At 43.6% G+C, this 22,143-nt stretch overlaps 1 protein-coding gene across 11 annotated transcripts in view; it reads left to right on the top strand.

Annotated features, from left to right (window-relative positions):
• stx11a (syntaxin 11a) overlaps nt 1-22,143 on the top strand; it is a 132,390-nt gene that overhangs the window by 85,224 nt on the left and 25,023 nt on the right. For 2 of the 11 annotated variants that reach the window (XM_063056056.1, XM_063056055.1), the window contains one exon: nt 15,247-21,051. In XM_063056056.1, the coding sequence (XP_062912126.1) occupies nt 15,252-16,109 (858 nt within the window). In that variant the 5' untranslated portion in view covers nt 15,247-15,251 and the 3' untranslated portion in view covers nt 16,110-21,051. Of the gene's footprint in view, nt 1-3,544; nt 3,902-3,981; nt 4,205-6,948; nt 7,079-7,449; nt 7,632-8,036; nt 8,175-15,246; nt 21,052-22,143 lie in introns of those variants that run through there. The other 9 variants (XM_063056049.1, XM_063056047.1, XR_010018943.1 and 6 more) reach the window with 9 other exon arrangements.

Raw genomic sequence — 22,143 nt, 5'->3', positions numbered from 1 at the left:
GCCCAGCGTCCAAGGAAGGGGCCCAGCCCTGTGTCCCAGAAAGGGTCCCGGCTCTGCGTTCCAAGGAGTGCCTCGTCCTGCCCAGGAAAACCTTGAAGAACCCAAGCCTTGTCTAGTCCTGTAGCCAAGCCTCGCAGAACCCAAGCCTTGTCCAGTCCTGTAGCCACGTCATGTCCTTGCCTAGTTTCGGGGTCCGAGCCTCAATCAAGACCCAGGTTCTGGGTCCTTGTCCTGTCTCTGGCTCAGAGTCCAAACCTAGCCTCCTAGTTCCTAGTTCCTAGTTCCTTGTCCTGGTCCTGCTTTCCCAGCCAAAGTCCTAGCCCAAGTCTGCGTTCCAGTCCCAGCTCCTAGTCTGTGTTCAGTCCCGTCCCTAACTCTAGTCCAGTCCAGTTCCCAGTACTTCAGCGTCTGTGTCTTGCATTTGGGTCCGCCATCAGCCGCCCACCCCACCGTATGACACAGGGACACTATGGATATGATGGGATCCCTGAGGAGACTGTCCAAACCATCTTTATACTTTATTGTCACCAAACAATTGATACCAGAACGTACAATCATCACAGCGATATTTGATTCTGCATTTCACATTCCCTGGATTACAAATATTAAATATTTAAAATAGTAAAAATTAGTAAATATTAAAATTTTAAATTATAAATTATAAGTAGAAAATAGAAAAATGGGAAGTAAGGTAGTGCAAAAAAACTGAGAGGCAGGTCACGATATTTGGACGGTACAGCCCAGATCCGGGTCAGGATCTGTTCAGCAGTCTTATCACAGTTGGAAAGAAGCTGTTCCCAAATCTGGCCGACGAGTCTTCAAGCTCCTGAACCTTCTCCCGGAGGGAAGAGGGACGAAAACTGTGTTGGCTTGGGTGGGTCGTGTCCTTGATTATCCTGGCAGCACTGCTCCGACAGTGTGCGGTGTAAAGTGAGTCCAAGGATGGAAGATTGGTTTGTGTGATGTGCTGTGCCGTGTTCATGATCTTCTGCAGCTTCTTCTGGTCTTGGACAGGACAACTTCCATACCAGGTTGTGATGCAGCCTAAAAGAATGCTTTCTACGGTGCATCTATAAAAAATTAGTGGGGGTTTTAGGGGACAGGCCAAATTTCTTTAGTTTTCTCAGGAAGTAAAGGCGCTGGTGGGCCTTCTTGGCGGTGAACTCTGCTTGGTTGGACCAACTCAGGTCATTTGTGATATTGACCCCGAGGAGCTTAAAGCTTTTGACCTGTTCCACTTGCACACCACCGATGTAAATGGGGTCGTGCGGTCCGCTACTCCTTCTGAAGTCAACAACCAATTCCTTCGTCTTGCTGACATTGAGGGATAGGTTATTGTCTTTGCACCATGCTACCAGGTTCTTAATTTCCTCTCTGTACTCAAACTCATCGTTACTCAAGATACGGCCTACAATTGTTGTGTCATCAGCAAACTTATATATTGAGTTTAATGGAAACTTGGCTACACAATCATGGGTGTACAGTGAGTACAGCAGGGGGCTGAGTACACAGCCTTGTGAGGCACCAGTGCTCAGAGTGATTGTAGAGGAGAGCTTGTCCCTTATTTTTACAGCCTGGGTCCTGTCTGTGAGGAAGTTGAAGTTCCAGATGCAGATCTGAGTGCTAAGGCCCAGGTTCCAGAGCTTAGGAATCAGTTTATTTGGAATGATGGTATTAAAGGCAGAGGTGTAGTCAATGAAAAGGAGCCTTACGTATGCGTCTTTATTCTCCAGCTGTTCTAAGGAGGAATGTAGGGCCAGAGAGATGGCATCTGCCGTTGACCTGTTGCTCCGGTAGGCGAATTACAAAGCATCGAGGTTGACCGGTAGGCTGTGGTTGATGTGTACCATAACCAATCTCTCGAAGCACTTCATAGCAATTGATGTCAGAGCCACAGGTCGATAGTCATTCAGGCATGCCACCTTGCTCTTCTTCAGCACTGGGATTATTGTTGCCTTCTTAAAACACGAGGGGATCTTAGACTGAAGCAATGAGCAGTTGAAGATGTCAGCAAACACTCCAGCTAGCTCGCTTGCACGGGCCCAGAGAACCCATCCTGGGACGCCATCTGTGCCCGTCGCTTTCCTTGGATTTATCTTCAGGAAGGCCCTTCTAACATCCTCCTCGGTGACGATGAATCTCGATGCCACCAGGTCCGGTTCATCCAGAGGGAGCGGGACTTCTTCTGTTCAAATCTTGCGTAGAGTACGTTAAGTTCGTCAGGAAGAGAAGTGCCACAGTTATAGATGTTCCCAGCCTTTTCTTTGCACCCAGTGATCTCATTTAGACCCTGCCATAGTCCACTGGCATCCCTCTGGTTCGCCTGGCCAAATGCCTCATAACCAAATCTGACCAATAGCCACCAAGGCTTTGCTTGGCTAGTAGTGAGTGGGGCCCTCCCAGTCTGAGCCTTCCTCTACAGATGACATATCACCCCCAATGTACGCTGCTCTTGGGACGGCTGTGATGGTACACTGCGCAGACATCTTCGCAGACTCTGGACGTGCTAAGAGGGTGTGGAGAAGGCTGCAAGGGTCCATGTCCCAGCTCATCCCCAGCAGCTGTGTAACAGAGGGCTCTCTGATTTATGGGCTGTTCCCAAACAGACACACTGAAACAGATATCAAATGCCACTGGAAGTGAAGAACGCCCTTTGGTCGGCCCGAAACTTGTTGATCATCCAGCACAGTGAGATGTCCATGAAGGAATGCTGCAGAATGGCCCAGTCCAGGCTGAGGAGTTTGTACAGAGAATGCACTGAAGCCCAAAGCAGAGTCTCTGTGGAGAAGGACAACAGTCCAGGCTGCAGGAGTTTGTACAGAGAATGCACTGAAGCCCAAAGCAGAGTCTCTGTGGAGAAGGACAACAGTCCAGGCCTCTATTACTGCACATGGAAGGAGTGAGCTGGATGGAGAAGCCCCTCAGACAATGAAAGGGCCTATCAGCCCATGGGGCCACAAGACTGGTATGTGCTATGTTTGTTTTTTTTCCCTCCAAAAAGGATTTGCACTACTAAATATATCAAAGATGATTGTTTAAGTTGTTTTTGCTCTTTCTTCCTCTGTATATAGTTTTATTATAAATAAAATCTATTTTTGAAATTGAAAATTGCTCCTTTCTCAGCTGCTATTTTTCCACCACTTCAACAAATTAAAGAAGATGCTGATTGCAGGGGCGGCACTGGATTAGCTCTGTTTCTGAGCATCTCCTGAACTTAATGAAGTAATTAAACGTGCACCGCCGTGGATTCCGAGAAACGGCGACCAGGTTTTGACTTACATCCCAGCAGCAACATTCGATCGTAGTATTTGCAGGTTAAACCAAAATGTACGCACAAGTGTAATCGAGAGGACGTACTCTGAATGAGAGATTTTTATGAGCTGTTTTTAATTGGTACTGAGGGCAGTTCTGCTCACTCCTCACCGCAACCCTTCCACCCCCACCCCCGACTTTCACCTCAGAGCCCTCGTGGGAGAGGAAACGGTTTCTTTTCTAGGTGTTACTTCCCAGAACGAATACTACAATCACATGGTACGACAAAGCACATTCCGATAATGGGCACAGCGCTCTGTCACAATGATTGGGCGCCGATTCCTTTCTCAGCCTCAGCAGGAGATCCCAGACAATAAGGGGCTGTACATGGTCCACGTTCACCAGAGGTAGAACAGTCTGAGCTGATGTTTATGCGCAGTGTTGAAAAGCACTTGGAGGGTCTTTGAATGGTGATCTGCTTTTAATCAGAGGCACGAAGAGAGCAAGAGCGAGGTTTCGCAAAACTCCGGTACAAGCCCAGACTGATCGACAGACTCTTCACCGCGGAGCAGCTCATCGTCATTCGGTTCCGAGAAACCAACTCGCTTTCTCGTTCCACGAGCAGAGCTCTTGCTGCGGGGTTATCTCGGTAAGTGACTAACATTTCCTGTTCTCTGAATAACTTATCACTCAGTCTGAAGACAGTTATTTTTTTCATAATGCTGCTGCTTCGCTCGAGAATATTAAGTTTTAATTTTAGCTGCCGACTGCTTGTAAATTTCACGAAAAACCCGTGAAAGGTCAACGACTTCAACAACTGAGCTATTATACCGTGCACTTTCATGGGCTGTAAAATTAAATGAATCAATTCGACCAGCTGAATCGGGTAAAGACGCCTGAGGGTCGCTTCTTCAAGGATTTGTCCGTCCTAAATCCAAACTCCGGGCTGAAGGTACGGGTGGGCGGAAGCAGGTAGCTGCGTCCGGATTCTCTCGGCTGTAATCAGACCAGTTTATGGTTTGAATAAAGGGAGGGTGGTGTCCATGGGAGCTTGTCTGAGCATGGCCCATCCACAGACACCCCGGGGAGGTGGTGGGCTTTGTTCCGCGAAATGATCGTATGCTGATGATCTTCCCACCATGGTGTTTGAGAGTTCCGGGGAAATTTATATTGAGGATTGAATGCTAGCTATATCCAAGCCAGCATGATGTGTGATGCTGGGGAGGTGGTGTCCCCCGAGATCGTTTTGAGTGTTTCTTCGATTGTCCTTTCATTTCTTTTGTTCTCACTCTTCTAATTGCATTCGTATCGACTCCAAGTTTCACTGACGTTTGCTGTAGCGCGTGTTTGGGAAGTACGAGTGTGCCCGGAGCCACAGACCGCCCAGCGATTCAAACAGGGCGGCGATCTCTCAAAGTTCAATGTAAATTCATTATCAAGCTAAATGTATGCTCCACATATAACTCTAAGATTCATTTTTGCGGGCATTCACTGTAAATTTAAGAAACCCAATAGAAGGCCGCCCCCAACAGGACGGACAGACAATTCAATTGCAAAAGAGAACGAACTGCAAATACAAAAAGGGGAAATGAGAATAAATAAAAAGAAAGAAATAATAATAAATAGATATCGAGAACATGAGATGAAGTGAGACCATAGGTAGTGGCAGCATTTCAGTGATGGGCCAAGTGAAGTTATCCCTTTTGGTTCAAGATCCTGATGGTTGAGGCATAATAACTGTTCCCGAACCCGGTAGTGTGGCTCCTGAGGCTCCTGTACCTCCTTTCTGGTGGCAGCAGTGAGAAGAGAGCTTGGCCTGGATGGTGGGGGTCCTTGATGATGGATGCTGCCTTCCTACGACAGCGTTCTGTGTAATGTGCTTTTTGTTGGCTTTTTGTTCAAGGGTATTGGAGTTTCCATACCAGGCTGCGATGCAATCCTTTTAATCACACATCTCCAGATGTTTGTCGAGGTTTGAGATGGCATGCCGAATCTTGGCAAACTTCTAAGAAAGTAGAGGTGCTGCCGAGCTTTCTTTGTCATGGCATTTACAGTACGTGCAGGATCCAGGAAAAACCTCTGAACACCGAGGCACTTAAAGTTACTGAGCCTCTCCACCTCTGATCTCCCGATGAGAATTGGTTTATGGACCTTCAGTTTTCTCCTCCTGAAGTCAATATTCAGCTCCCTGGCCTTGCTGACGTTGAGTGAGAATTTATTGTGGCACCACTCACCAGATTTTTAGTCTCCCTCCCATATGCTGATTTGCAACCATCTTTGATTCGGCCAACGACAGTGGTGTCGTCGACAAATTTAAATATGGCATTGGAGCTATGCTTAGCCTCACAGTCAAAGTGTAAAGCGAGTGGAGCTGGGGGCGAGGTAAAAAGCCTTATGGTGCACCTGTGCTGATGGAGATTGTGAAGATGTGGTTGCCAATCCAAACTGATTGGGATCTGCAAGTGAGGAAATCGAGGATCCAATTGCACAAGGAGCTATACAGGCCAAGGTCACGAGGCTTATTGATTACTTTTCAGGGGATGGTGGTATCGAATGCTGAATGCCGAGCTGTAGTCAATGAAGAGCATCCTGAAGTATGCATCTTCACTGTCCAGAGTGAAGAGCCAATGAGGTGGCGTTTGTTGTGCACCTGCTGCTCAGGCAGGCAAATTGAAGCATATCTAATTCGCTTCTCAGACAGGAGTTGATATGTTTCATCACAAACCTCTCAAAACACTTCATCACTGTGGATGTGAATGCAACTGGACGATGGTCACTGAGGCAGGTTGCCACCTTCTTGGCAGGCACCGGTATAACTGAAACCTACGTGAAAGCAGGTGGGAACCTCAGGCTGCCAAAGTGAAAGGTTAAAGATCTCAGTGAACACTCCAGCCAGTTGATCAGCACAGGTCTTTAGTAGTCGGCCTCTGGCTGGGTGTTTTCCGTGGTTCACCCTCCTGAAGGATGCTCTCACGCCGCTCTCAGACACTGAAATCACAGGGTCATCAGAGTTGTGGGAAGCCTCTATGTTTTGACGGTCAAAGCCAGCATAAAGGGCATTGAGCTCATCTGGGAGCGAAGCCTTGATGTCACCAATGTCGCTTGGTTTCACTGCAGGAGGTGATAGCACTCAGGACCTGCTACAGCTGTCGAGTATCCTTCAGTGGCCCCGAATTTCCACTTCCCGGGTGAGATGGCTTTGTAGAGATCGTACCCGGACCTCTGGTACTGTATTTTACTTGGTCGCCAGTCCTGAACGCCATTGCTCTGGCCCCTGCGGATCTCTTGGTTCACCCAGGGCTTCTGATTGGGGAAGACTGAATGATATTGTGGGGATGCACTAATCTTCGACTGTTCTGAAGTCGTGGTGTGTTGGCTCAGATGCTGTCATGGGTCCTTGGGCACAGCGCAGTCCACCGTCTCAAAGCAATCCCCTAGCCACTCATCTGCCTCCCGCGACCACCTCTTGGTTGTCCTTATCTCTGGAGCCTTGTTCTCTGACTCGATGCCCGTACCAGGGGGATAGCCATATGATCAGATTTCCCGAAATGCGCTCCAGGCAAAGAACAGTCGGCATTCCTAACCGTAGTATAGCAGTGGTCGAGTGTATTTGGACCCTTGGTGCTGCAGGTGATATGTTGATGATAAATGGTTAGAGATTTCTTCAAACAAGCCTGATTGAAATCCCGGACTATGATTTGAAAGGCGTTGGGTTAACCTGTTTCTTGCTTCCTGATATCGACACTCAATATATTGGGTGCCTGCTCAATATTGGCCTTTGGCGGCATGTAAACTGTGACCAGGATCATGGAGGAGAATCCTCTTGGTAAGTAGAACGGTTGGCACTTAATCATTAGATAGGTACCTCAAGACTGTGGCGTCTGAGCACCGCAAAGAGTTTATTGTGCCTTCTCTGAATCAACAGTCTCTCAAGTAGTTAATTTTATGAACCAGAACTTTAATAGAATTGTTAACTTTACCATTGCTGCGTTTTCCCACTCAATCCCGCTGAGAGAATCACACAGCAAGGGATCAGGCCATTCAGCCCACACTTCCCGTGCCGAGCTTTTGCATTAGTTGCATTATTCTTCCTGCATCCACATTAAACAGCCCCCATCCCGTTTTTCCTCGGCCTAAGTTGGGGAGAATTTACAGACACGTTTGAAATTGTTTATGATTGTTTAATGTCATTTCCAGTAGGAAGCAGGAGCACTCAAAGAAACCCCACAAGTGCCAACTACCACATACCAACCGAGGCCAGAATCGAAGTTGGGTCACTGGGACTGTGAGACAGCGGGGATCAGTACTACTGGTGGGCATCTCTTCCGACAGACCAACTGTTAAGTTAGACCTATAACTACACTATTCTGCGGATCAAGGTATGTTCAAACTTCATCTGAATCAAACCAGAATAGTGGGAACCCAAAATGAGCTCTAGTCAGTGGAAGACCCAAGATCCCTTTCAGAATGAAAATTAAAATCGCTGCACTTAAATAACGCTCATTCCTGTCAGGCAGAGTATTTACAAGAAATGAAAACAGAAAATGCTGGAAATACTTAACAGGTTAAATTAAGATTTGTGGAGAGTCGGGTTAATAATAGAGGGGCGAATATTAAAGGTGCAGGAAAGGAAAGTGCATCAGTGGGGTGGAATGAAGAGCCAATTGATGCTGGGCTTGGGTCACACTAAAACTGGAGACGTCTCAAAGAAAGAAGGATCAGAGTCTTTCCGAAATCGGCGCTTGGAGACCAAATTCAACTCATTATTTTAATGCAAACAACAGGAATTCTGCAGATGCTGGAAATTCAAGCAACACACATAAAAGTTGCTGGTGAACGCAGCAGGCCAGGCAGCATCTCTAGGAAGAGGTGCAGTCGACGTTTCAGGCCGAGACTCTTCGTCAGGACTAACTGAAGGAAGAGTGAGTAAGGGATTTGAAAGTGGGAGGGGGCGGGGAAACACTGCAGTAGTTATGATGAAATTGCTGCCGTCCAAGGGTTGGGCGGTCTCCGGGAAGAGCTAACATAAATAACACTAGCATTTGAATGATGGCGGGATACAGCACGGATTGCTGGTTTAGATTGATGTTGGTGTTCATCTAAGCACAGCTGGAAGATGAAGTTATCTTTGCAGTCTCTCCTCAAATTTATCCCCACATTGGCTCCACCGCCTGACTAAAGTGAAGAACTGGATGGAGTGCTCAGCAGGTGCTTGGCCAATCCAGCTTTTGGCGAGGAGAGGGAGAAACCCTACCACTTAAAGGGGCTCCCAACCCTTTTTCATGCCATAGAGTCTCACCATTAACCGAGGGGTCCGTGGTTGGGAACTCTTTACATCTTCCCTGATACGCCCCCTTTCTTCCCTCTTTATCCCTTTTCTTACCTGCCTCAATGCATTTTCTCTTCCTCTCTCTCCTTTTATTTCCACTCTCTTTAATCCCCTTCTTCCTCTCTAACCATCCATCCACCCATTTATGTATTTCCCAGCATGCCCTGATGCAAGGTGTGGAAGGAATCAGGACAAGGTGAACTGTTTATCGTTTTTACATAGCACTGTACAGCGCAGGAACCGGCCCTTTGCCGACCATGCTGCTAATATAAACTGCACGTGGTCCGCCTCCCTGCGTTCCCCGTCTGTTTGCGTGCCTGTCCAAATGTCCCTGAAACACATAAATGCTTTCACTACTCCCCCAAGTAGCATACTGCAAGCAACTACCAGTCCGTGCTTCTTCAATCTCCTTTAAACCTTTCCCCCTCTCACCTTAAGGTTATTCCATTTCATATTTGACATTTCTATCCTGGGAAGAACTCCATCATTCCTGTTTGTGCCTCTCATAATTTTAAATACTTATATCAAGTTGCCCATCAGCCTCTGTCAATCCAGGTTTGTCCAGGCTCTCCAGTAGCCAATACAGTACTTTTGTGCCCCCTGTCCAAAGCCTCAGCATCCTTTCTGCATTGTAGTGACCAGAACTGTACACAATACAATACACCAGAAGAGGCCTAGCCAATGTTTTAAATAGCTACAACATGATTTCACAGCTTTGTATGTCGTATCTTCTTTACCACCGTCTTGTCATGTTGCAACTTTCAGAGAGCTATGGACTTGCATTCCAAAACCCTCTGTACACTCTCCCTCTGATCACGTTGGAAAAATGAAAATTGACCTGAATTGTACAACAGAGCCACCATAATTCTTAAATAAGTTTCATATTTGAAAGGTGACGTGACTTGCCAACAATAGAAAATGCAAGGTGAAGGGAATGGGTCAGTGTCGTTCTACAATGTATTTCCTTTTCAAGACCAACTGTTAAATTAGACCTGAAACTGTAGTATTCTGCCAAGCCAAGTTTGCTGAAATTTCATGCAAATTAGATGGGAGCATAAAACAACCTCAGTCAGTGTAAACACACCAGAATTCCTTTAAGAATGAAAGTTAAGTTTCACCTCATTTTAAAATCATGTTCAAGCCCATCAGGGGCAGTGTTTTCGTGTAACAGAAGCTGAAAATGCCACAAACACTGAGCAGGTTGAACAGGATTTGGGGAGAGATAAATTAACATTAGAGGTCACAAGAACATGGAAATAAGATCAAGCCTGCTCAGCCATCTAATATGATTGTGGTTAATCTTCGCTGGCCAATTCCACCTCAATCTCTCACTTACTCTGTCTCCAGCTAAAATGTATCTAATGGCTTCCACCACCCTTAGTGAATTCCAGAGATTCACTACCCTCCGAAGAAAGAACTTTCTCAGTAACTCTTTGTATGAAATTGTTGAACTCATTGTGCAGTCTTCAAGCTGCAATTTGTCAAGTCAAAAGATGAAGTGTTACTTTGAACTTTGTTGCAGCACCTAATAAATATCCAGAGAAGTATTTGACTTTAATCACCTTGGCCTAGAAGGCCGTGGACCTACTGTGGGTGAAATTGATTGCTGCCATATAGATGAGTACTTGATGGTCAGTGTGGACTAAAGGGTTTTTGTATCTGACACATGATTTTACAACTCTGACTCTGTTCTCAGCCTCTCTCCTTCCATCCAGAGCAAGAACTGGGTCCTCACCAGCCACCATCAGCCTCCGTATTCCTGGATTTTGCCACTATTAGGCATATCTTCACCCCTTCCTCCCTTTATAATGCTCCCATTCCTGTTCTTTTTTTTTCTCCATCAGTGCCCACACCCATACCATGGCAGGAGATGTAAGACTTGCTCTTTTAACCACTTCTCTTCTCGTGATCCAGGGATCCAATCACTCCTTTCCGGTGAAATAGCAGTCTTCCAGTCTAATATTCATGACACCAATTTATGGAAATAAATGCATATTGAATGCTTGTCCCCGAGAGTGACAGAGCTTCCATTTTCCATCACAGTAATTCTCTGTCCTATTCCCACCCTGGCTTCACTGTATTTGACCTCTCACACTCTTCCAGCAAAGTCCCATGTAAGCTTGGAAGACTAACTCTATTACCAACTCTGCTTTTTTTCCACCACTCTCCTCTTAGGCATTCCTAAGAAGGAAGATACCATTGCATTTGACTGTTGCATACCAGCTACCATACCATCTTGACAGAGTGAGGGCTTGATTCAATGCTAAGGAGAACCAGTCTCTGCTGCATGTTCTCATTTCATTCCAATTTAGCATTGACATCATATGAAATACAAGCGAACATTTAGGGAGGGTGTGCCTACTGTTACAGAACACAAGTCAATTAAATTTTGAAAGAGCGACATTGAATCTCACACATAGCTAGACACAAACTTATCCACACTGTCCTCCTCAGGATCAAGCTTCCCCATCCACCCTCCCAGAATGACCTCATATGGACTCTGCTTCTGCTTTCCTTTCTTTACTCATCCACTTCCCTTTCATTTCTTTTCCTCCCATTTCCCCTGTTCTCTCCATCCCAGGCCCAGTTCTTCAAATTGTTGCCAATCATTCACTCTCTCCCATCATTTGCCCTATTCATTGTTTTCTCACAATTTCAATTTGGCCTCCCTGTCTCTAATTGTAGCAATCATGCTGCCCAATGGCTGAAGTCGAGCTCATAAACTTCAGACCTCTCCCAGAAAACCTTGGGAGAATCTTCAACCACCCACTCAGTGCTGCCTGTCACTGGGTGAGGGGGTGGGGGGGTGCAGTTCAGTAAGTCCTATAGCATACCTTCTCTGCGGACGGTGACATTCATTTTGTAGGAGCATCTCACTCGATCACCATCATTGTGACTTGATATACACAATGTACCCAAACTCTTTCTCCCATGCTACTTTTAAACCCACAGGGTCTGCTGTGTAATTCCAAATCTGGCAACTCTGTTCAGTCCACTGCCTCTAAATTAGCAAGGCTTCTACCTGTCCCGCTACTCCAAACCCATGAACTTTTGACACACTCACTGTCCTTAAATCCATGGGGCCTCTGTCTCCTGCATTAGCTGTAAACCCCAGGCTCCCTCTCTCTGCACTATCCTGAGCCTAGTGGGTCTCTCTCAATCTCTTCCACTACCTACAAAATGGTTCTGTCTCTGCACTCTTCCAAAACCCAGGAGGAATATGACCCTTCACCATCTATTAAAAAAACACACAGCGTTTATCTTTATGCTGTGCCTAAACTTTCTGAGCCTCTCTCTTTGCTGGATCTCTTGTCCTCAAGCTGTCATGAGAACAGCGTTGCAGCCAGGAACTTTAAAAAGATTTTAAAGAAGTGTGGGCATGAGATCGAAGTTGGAATAATCTGGAAAATCAAAGAATTGAAACGATGCTCATGAAAAATATATCTAGATGAAAATGACAGACTATGACAGGACAAGCTAGAAAGAATAAATCAAAGAAAATCAACAAGTAAAGCTGGAGGTTACAATAATGATGAAAGGGCAGAACAGAAGGCTCTATATCTGAATGCAAATAACATTCAAAAGAACAATTGAGCAGAAACAAACAACCTTTGCAGAGCCATGGATGGAGGTTGACAAAAGGTAAATAACATTTAATAAAGACGTAACTCAGTAAAGGAGAAGAAGGTGATCGTTAACTAATGATAGTCTACATGCAACAGAGAGAGGGATGAACTAGCTTCAGGAAGCTAGTATGTTGTAACATTGGGTGAAGGTGAGAAATAACAAAGGCAAGAAGTCTGTTGCGTACAGATTCCCTAATGTGGAGTAAAAAGGAAAAACATTTTTCTTAAGGAGTGGCAATGATCATGGACGATATTAACTTGCATAGAGAATGAAAACTTCTGATGTCCAAAGGATTTCTTGATGACAGTACTTGGAGCGTTTCCAAGATAATTTCTTAAAATGGCACATATTGCAGGTAACCAAGGAGTCGGCTATATTAAGAGAGGCATCATGCAATGAGTTACGGTTAGTTAATAATTTTACGTTGTGGATGCCTCTAAGTAGCAATGATCATGATATTATTGATTTTTATGTTCAGTTTGAGAGAGAGAACAATATCCAAGTCCAGTACTTTAAACACAAACACATGAGCAATTGTGAAGGTGTGGAAGCACAACTAGCAAAATTGAACTGGCAAATTTGGTAAAGACAGTCAGTGGAAATGCAGGGGCAGACATTTCAGGGGATTACACACAAGACACAGTCTAATAAGAAAGAAAATTCCCAGGGAAAAACCCACTCTTTGTAGTCAACTCTGGAGATTTAAAGTAACATCAGACTTAAGGAAAAAACACAAAGCTGAGTGGAAATTTTGACAACTGGAAAATTCAAATCGATAATGAGTAACCAATAGGTGAACAAACCGGAAAGAAATTGTAGTAAGTGTTACTATAAATTTTATATTTAAAAAAGTGTTAACAAGGTGAGCCTCAGAAACTGGTAATGGAAAATACGTAGGCATTAGGTGTACAAAAGTATTTTGCAGTTGATCTCCTTTAAAGAGAATACAAGTAACATCCCAGAAAGGGCTGTAAATCGGGAAATGGAAGGAAAGGAGGAAGTCAGGGAAATTGCAAACACTAGGCCAATAAAACTGAGTAGATTTCTGGAGCCTGGGACTGGCAAGACCCCAGCAGTCCTGATGGACATCATTAAAAGACCATAAGACATAGGAGTAGAATTAGGCCATTTGGCCCATCGAGTCTGCTCCACCATTCAGTCATGGCTGATCCTTTTTCCCCTCCTCCCTCCTCAGCCCCACTCCCTGGCCTTCTCCCCATAACCTTTGATGCCATGTCCAATCAAGAACCTATCAAGCTCTGTCTTAAATACAGCCAATGACCTGGCCTCCACAGCTGCCTGTAGTAAGACCCAGGACTTCAAAACTAATAACTGGTGCAATAGTTAATGCATTGGCTTTTGATGGAAATTAGCAGCAACCTGGGTGAAATGTTTTACTTTGGGATGAGAAGGAGCTTCAACAAGCATCAGTGTCTGAGAGAGGAAGATAAAGGTGGAATCCTGAACAGATAGAAGCGAAGGGTATACCTGTATCAAGAAGGGCAAGCTTTGTCAGGAATACATCCCATTTAAGCTTCTTGTACTTTGAAGAAGTGAGTGGAGTTGAAGGAGAGGTTGCTTAATATGAAAACAATTTCACACAATGGTGGTGGTGAAGGTTTAATTTGACATTAATTGAAGAAAAAATCAGAGGGCCTGAGACTGTCTTGGTGTGGATTAGAGGTATAGGTTAGAACATTCATGGTTGGGCCATTATGACTGAGATGACAGTGCTGAAAGAGTACTTCATTGAGTACTGTATTGTTAGCATGTTGTACAGAAGGAAGAGACTCAGATGGGGATGGGAAGATTATTATCAGGATGCAGAAAGATCAAAATGGGAAGAAATCATTCCATGCAACTGTTTAGATTATTTTTAAAAAGCATTTGCTGCTTGTCATTGAAAATCAAGATCTCTCCTGAGAAATCCTCCATCTATTACACGGGAAACATGGAGAGGTCATGGTGTAGAATGAGACTGTCTGACCCAATTGGTCTGCTTTGATGCTTACATTTGATATGAACCTTCATCCAATCAACTTTGTCTCACTTGTCAACAGATCATACCTTTCCTTTCTTCAGAATTTATCATCTAGATCCCAGAAGCTACTGTCATGGCAAAGCCCAGTGAATTTCTCACTCCCATGCAGTGTCAATCCATTGGTTTCACAGCAGGTTAAATTGGATTAATGTGGAGCTTGCACTTACAACTGTGGAGCTGATGTGTTGTATAGCTGCTTTTAGTTCTCAGGACAATTTCCTAGATCAGCACATATGGAGTGTGAGTACTTACAGCCTGCATCCCAGGACTGACTTGAAAATATTATCCAGTTGCCACCTCAAGCTAATACCAAAGGAACTCTGCATTGTTGGAGAGACTGCTTCACAGTCTGATGGGAAATAATGAAGGAGTAAAGGACAGATAATGCATACATATTCACTGTTGGAGGGACATAGGTGAAGAACACTGTAGTAACTGACAGAGTGCTGCACTTTTGGAGAGGCTGTGCTGAGAGAGCACTGTAATAGTGTACTTCAATGAGGGGAGCATTGTATGGCAGCTGAGAGTTGCGAAGGAATTAATGTGTTGTGAGGGGCAAGTGTAATGGTATCACTGCACATTTGAAAGGACAATTCTAAGGAATCACTGGAGGGACAATCCTGAGGGAGCACAGCACAACCTGAGGACTGCGACTGAAAAAGCAATGCATTGCCTGAGGTTCAAACTCTCTGTTGAGATTTTGAAGCAAGTTTTCAGGGTCAATATTTACCCATCAACCAACACCAGCTGAACAGATTATTATCTGATTATTTATACTTCAGTTTGTGAAATTTAGCTATGCAATAATTAATTGCCACATTTCAAACATAATAATAAGGTATTTCAAAAATAATTAGTTGGCTGCAATGCATTTTTGGCATTTTCTGCAGTACAGAAAAGTGCCATTTATGAACAAGCTTTTTATTGAAGGTTTGTTAGTAATTTAGTCCTGGTGACATTGGTTTATTTTACTGTTTGCTTTCCTGTCTTCTTTCAGAGACAATGAAGGACAGGCTCGAGGAGTTGACAGAACTTGCAAAACTTCATCCACAGTCAGCAGAGGCTCATGATAAGCTTGATTCCCCTCAGGAGAGCTACGTGTTTGAATGTGACTTCACTTTACAGAACCTTTATAAGATGGTGCACCAGATCAGGGAGGAAAATGGCCGTTTAAAGGTGGACATCAGGCGCCTGGGAAAGCAGAACACCCGTTTCTTGACTTCAATGCGACGTTTCAGCAGCATTAAGCGGGATTCAAATTCAATTGCTAAAGCCATAAAAAGCCAAGGTGAGAAGATTCAGCAGAGGTTGCAGAGCCTGGACGACTACACAGAAGAACTAGCAGAGGCTCATGGGCCAAATGCGGCCATTGTTCGCATTGCCAAGGCACAACATTATGCCGTTCTGCACGCTTTCCATAATGCCATGTTGGAGTACAACATGGAGGAGATGAAGCAGCGGGAAAACTGCAAGACACGGATCCAGCGGCAGCTGGAGATCATGGGAAAGGATGTGTCCAATAAAGAGATGGAGGAAATGATCGAACAGGGTAAGTGGGACGTGTTCTCGGGGAACCTGCTGAGCGAGGTGCGAGGGGCACGAACTGCACTGTCAGAAATTGAGCAGCGCCATCAGGAACTGTTGAAGCTGGAGTCCAGGGTCCGGGACATCCATGACCTCTTCTTGCAAATGGCCTTGCTAGTTGAGCAACAGTCTGAGACTCTGAACAACATCGAGGTACATGTACAGAAGGTGCAAGACTATGTTGGGGCTGCCAGGACCCAACTGAATCAGGCAATAGAGCACAAAAGAAAAAACATCTGCCGACAGATCTTCTGCTGTTGCAGTTGCTGCCCTTGACTCAGTACTCTTCCCGCCCGCCATCGTTCACTCTGCTTGGATGTTGCTTCACAATTCCACCACAAAGCTAAACGATTCCCTCACCAAAGAAGTGGTCTAGCACAAATGGAAGGGTTAGCAATTATGTTGTCCTTTTGTTGGTGGGAATCTCGAAACCTACAGTCTCTTCCAGTTAGAGAGATGAGTTTGAATTATAGGGTTAATTTTGTATCCCATCCCCCTAAACTAAGTTTGAAGACCCTCCCACTTCTGAACAACACAGGTCTACTCCTTTTTCCAATTATTAAAATGCAGACAGGTATTTCACAGACAGAATCTTGTACAGTGACAGACTGACATATTTGTAAGGCATCCATGGATTAACACAGCTTTGTTTATTATGTGGTTGCTGATCCTTTGGTAATGCAGATGGGGTTTTGTATGATGTGAGTCGCTCTGTACTCTGGTGCTATGGTATTTAATACAAATGCCCTATCTTTCCCAGTTCATTGCTCATTGTACCTTCAGTTGAAAGATGGTTGCTGGGATTGGGGTGACTGTTTCAGGGGTAGTGGGTAATATGGGGTGGATAGTGAGGTGGGGAGAAGAAGATGGCGGGAGCAGGAGGAAAAGTGATGGAAGGGAGAGTGGAAACCGCATGTGTTCAGGTGCCTGTATGTATTTCTCAATCTACCCAAATGTGTTACCCTCTGCACTGTGGTGTACAAAGTAGACAGAAAAGTAAATTATGCTGTCTCCTCCTGATAAATAACAGCACAGGAGCTCCTGATTCCAGTTCTGGGTGAACAATCCAGAAGCAATGTACAAAAATGACTATAATAAATCTGTTAATTTGAGGGTTCTAACTCTGAAAATGACTAGGCAGTTCAACTGGTTCATGTATGTCCTTTGTTGAATGGGTCTTCCCTCATGTTAGGGAGAAAAGGCTGTCTTGTTATCATGCCCTTCCCTGGGTGTCAAATCTACAGAAGTTGAGTTCCAATCCAGGAAAGATCCTATGACCAGCATTTTAGAATTAAATAAGTATGCCTAGATATAGTACTAATTCTTAGGTTTTCTTGTACATTATCACTGGTACATTAAACATGTTTTGAAATGTCTGTTGTTGAAGTCCTGTCAATCAGGAAATTGGACTGGATATGTCTTCTCACAAGTGTCATCTCCCCTTGTGCTCGTGATAACATTATCATTGCGACAATATCCATAACTTATTTTTAAAATTGACAATTAAAGGATCAAGAGATCATGCTGCAAGCTACGAAGATGAAAGTAAACAAATTATGTGTGACTTTAAGTGTTCTCTTTGGAACATTACTTTTATATTTTGTACATCCCGTGTATTATCATCACTTTAGTCTGGAGACCACCAGCACTGTGGCCCAGTGACTGCAACGGAGGGTCCTCACCCTGGAATCACAATGGAGTTGGATTATGCCACTGGGTGCAGCCAAGGCATGCCATGCTGCTTGGTGCCCAGAGTCACTGTGCTTTCTCCGATTTCATCCATCACCCAATAATTGCCCCTCTCCTGCTCCATTTTTTGCACCTCCTCTTTAGATCCTTTAAGTGTCTGTTTTGACAGCTGAGTCTGGATTTGGTATTAGGGCGAGGAAAAGACCCCCTTTAGCACCAAAAGTGAATCAAATCCAATTTCCAAGTAATGGTGCCTTGCCTTTAAGTTCTGGATTGCTCATGACAAACCCCACCAAGACAAGCCAACCCATCCAGTAGTCCAGAGAGTACTTTTGACTGCAGAAGTTACTGCTGAGGAGAGAGCAGGAGGGGATAGATAGAGGAAGAGTGGGTGGCAGAGGACACAGTTTAGGTAGAGAAGTGGTGGTAAAAGGAGGAGAAGAGAGAGGAAGAAAGAGGATATTGGTATAAACAGTATTACCAAGTCATGCATTGACAAAAGCACTCTATATTTATCTGATAAATTGGCTGCCTGACTCAGTTCCAGCATATGAAGCCCAGTTTCTTCTGAACTGTATATCTGGTCGAAACAGATAGACCCCCAGACTCAGGAACAGTCACTCAAGGCACACAGTGGCCAAGATTCTGCTGAGTGTGGAGAGAGCTGATAACCTCACAGCTAACCTCAGAAATAAATTGAAATTTCCAATGAAAACTACTCACGAAATTGGAATGTGGATCACACGATCCCTTGAGCCAAATAAGGAGAGGCAATTCAAGTGTACTTTCCACATTCTGTGCTGCAAGTCAGTGCCAAGGAGGGGTATGTACAGTATTATGAGTGGTCTTTCTCTGCAGCTAGTTTCAAATAATCTCTCACTCTGTTCCTCTAACTTATTTCTTTCAGATTCCTTTCCATTCAGTGTTACTGATCGAAATTTTCTTTGTTTTTAGTTCTTTGCCTCTAACTGATGTGAAAGGCTTGTAAAGTGTTGTAAGTGCAGTTGCATGAATTTATCTAATTGGCTGCCCAGGGCATCTGCTCTATAATTGTATATTTTGGGTTCACACATATTTCACATTACTGCTGTAATGTAACAAGTCTTAACAGTAAACAAGTAACAGGGTTGCTCTGCAAAAGCAGAGTTATAAAAACCCAGGCATGGCAACATGAGAGACCACAGCTTGGTGATGACCCATGAAGTACCAGGGACTTAAGATTATAGGTGAAGACACTATTTGAGGATTTAATATGAAGATTGGGTGTTAATGCATAGAAGCTGTAAATCATTGTCTGAGCTTTTAAAGCAGTTGAGATAGATTTATCCTTGAGTAAGGAAGTGGAAAATTAATTGGACTCCCGCTCCTAACAGAGAACTATTGTTGTTGATATAACATACATTGATATAACATAACATAAGAACATAAGAAATAGGAGCAGGAGTAGGCCATCTGGCCCATAGAGTCTGCCCCACCATTCAATAAGATCATGGCTGATCTGTCCGTAAACTCAGCTCCATCCACCTGCCTTTTCCCCATAACCTTTAATTCCTCTACTATGTAAAAATCTATTTAACTGTATCTTAAATATATTCAGTGAAGACGCCTCGACTGCTTCCCTGGGTAGAGAATTCCACAGATTCACCACTCTCTGGGAAAAACAGTTTCTCCTCATCTCCGTCCTAAATCTTCTCCCCTGAATCTTGAGGCAACAACATTACATGCTGGGAATTAAAGATGGTGATATTTCTGCAGATCATTTTTATATTATTATTCAAAATTTGAGGGAGAAATTCCTGAGTAGTTTTGTAGGAGAACTGCACAATCAGCTGTCCCATCACTGGTCGAGATGGTAATCTGAGGTCCTCTCAAATCTCTTAAAAACCTGAAGGCACTGTTTGTAAGAAGCTCATGTCCCATGTCCTACCCAATATTTATCTCTCAATCAAAGACTAAAAGACGCAGTTTAGTCATAGTGTCATCGTGTTGTGCAGGTTGGCTACCGTGGTTAAAACAATGTCTACACTTCAAAAATACTGAAGAAGGTGCAGTATAAAAGCTTTTTTTTTTAAAATTCTTTTTGACTGTGAACTGCACTTGGAATTATTGATGACGATTTCTAACGGCATCCAATGGGGGAAACTCCACCGTGTTAGTGTGAATGAAACTGAAATGGCATGGCCAGGTGAAACAGCCCTGCTATCCATTCCGTATCACTTCAGTGGAGGGTAGCGGGGTATCTGGTGGCATTACAATGATGGATCTGGAAACCCGGCCAAGTTCTTGGTGGAGATCATTATCATATCAAATTTTCTTCTCAAAAAGTTAACAAAGTTTAGGCCAAATGTGGAGCCAGGAGATTAAATGATTTGCCCTTTCAGATTCATTTGACAGAGGGCTTGGCAATTTATTAATAAACCTCAAAACCTATCACTGCAAATCCTTATAATAGGATTAATTTTCAAAATCCATTCTTCCAAAATAGAACTTATCTGTAGAGAATAGGTTCAGACATTTCAGTATGGAATTCTTGTTTATGGGAAAATCACAATTGTCAAATAAAGCCCTGATTAAAATCATAGCTAGTTTACAGAACATCTGAAAAGGATAAATCAATGAATGAAACAAAGACCTTCAAGACAGGCTCATGTTTTATAGTCATTGTCTTTTTTAGGCTGTTATCTGTCAGTGCAGAGATAGTTCAAGGGACACTTCAGCTATATTGGATTCCGGTGTTTTTGATCCAAGGTTGTTTCAGAAGTCAGGAAAGAGGCACAAAACGTGTTGCTTCATGGTCATTTTATTAAGAGTTGATAGAACAGAGGAAAGTTGAACAGACAGTGATAGAGAAAGCTAAGATTAAAGAGGAGAGGGAAACTAAAGATGGCCTCAGCATAAAACTATTTTTACACTACCAAGACAAAGAAATCCATTCAGATCTTGATAAGAATTGATCAATTAGAAAATACTTATTCAGTCCTGCAGTACCAAGTTAACCAATGAGGAAGTACTTATTCAAGTTGTGCAGAACAAAGAAATTTCCCAGAGCTTGCTAGAATTATACTTTGTACAGTTACTGGAGGCATAGTAAACTGTTATACATACAAGAACTACTTAAAATACAAGCAGATAATTAATTGTTAAACTGAAAAGAAAATAACAATTAAACAGAATAATTTAAGAATTAAACAGTAGGATCCAACCTTGCAGCACAGTGAGTCAAATTTTCTTGTCACAATTATAGGGGCCACGATCGTTGGAGTTTGGAATTCAGATCTGACACTGTCTATAAGAAGTTTGTACATCCTTCCTGTGAGCACATGGGTTTCCTCTGGGTGCTCTGGTTTCCTCCCGCAGTTCAAAGATGTACCAATTCATAGGTTAATTGGTTATTGCAGGTTGTCCTGTTCTGAGGCTAGGAATAAATAGGTGGGTTGCTGCATGGTGTGGCTCTTTGGGCTGGAGGGCCTGTTCCACACTGTATCGGTAAATAAATAAAAATAAAATAAATATAATAAATATTTTATAATATGAGTGTTCTAAATTGATTAATAAAATGCTTTGTATTGAACTGATTGTGTTTTGTATTCTCTCTCTTCCCCCAGGTTAGCTGGATTGTAAAATCTATTCTATTGCTCATTCTGCTCTTTGTTAAGTGTATCTCCTTCTTGAAACATTTTGATCACTGCTTTTTTATATTATTTACTCTATTTAAGAAAGCTTTTTCCAACATGTGAAGACCTCAAGTACATTCAGTTTCAAAACTTACTTCAAGATCCATCAATAATCCATGGCCTCATTCACGGGTGTTTCTCTGAGGTTTTGGCTAATCTCTTGGTCTCAATCGGTACCACCGGAAGTAGATTAATCTGCCATTTATTCATCTTCCTTGCTGCATGAAATCAGTTGTCACAGAACAGAATGCAGCTCCTACTACCTTCCCTGTGAAGGGGTGGGAACTGTATTCTGTCTGTCATGTTAGAAGTACCACTGGTGCTTGTGTTGATCTGTTTTCACACTGTGGATTATCAGGAGCATTCCATAAATCACCTCACACTGACTGAATGGGATAGTTCAAAGAGGTAAGGGAGCTACAGGAAAACAGGATGTTGATCCTTGGATTGTGAGAACTGAGTTGGTGCAGGTATGCCGGTGGGTATGATTCTGTAACAGCCATTCTGTGCATCACTATCAGTGAAAAATAACTATGAGGAAGGAGCAGGAAGTGTTGGTTTTCACTCCTCTATGCATCTGATGTAAACAGTGGCTTAGCTGTGGGTTGTGATATGCGATTGCATGCGGCCTGCACTTTCGGAGATTGCTGCAAGAGTTACTTTTCCTTTAAAAGACGTTTTGCAACAGAACTTATACAACAGATGAACATAATATTTCCTATTTTTGTCCTCTGGCTTTAGAGCTGCTGATTTCTGCTGATGTTCCATTTTCAGATGCTACATTTTTTTGGTCCCTTACCCCAGTAGATTTTCTTCATATGTTGGTGACTAACATAACAGGTCTGAGCTATTGCACTGTGAAAGAATCACAGTCAAATAGTAGCCTCAGTGGGGAAACTTTTAGCAGACAGAACAGACTTTTAAGATCATTTTAGAGGTGTGGACAT

The sequence above is a fragment of the Mobula hypostoma genome, chromosome 8, assembly GCF_963921235.1.
Source record: "Mobula hypostoma chromosome 8, sMobHyp1.1, whole genome shotgun sequence".
Lineage (NCBI taxonomy): Eukaryota > Metazoa > Chordata > Chondrichthyes > Myliobatiformes > Myliobatidae > Mobula > Mobula hypostoma.
The sequence above is the reverse complement of the archived record's forward strand: the minus strand, read 5'-3'. Positions and strand labels throughout refer to the sequence as shown.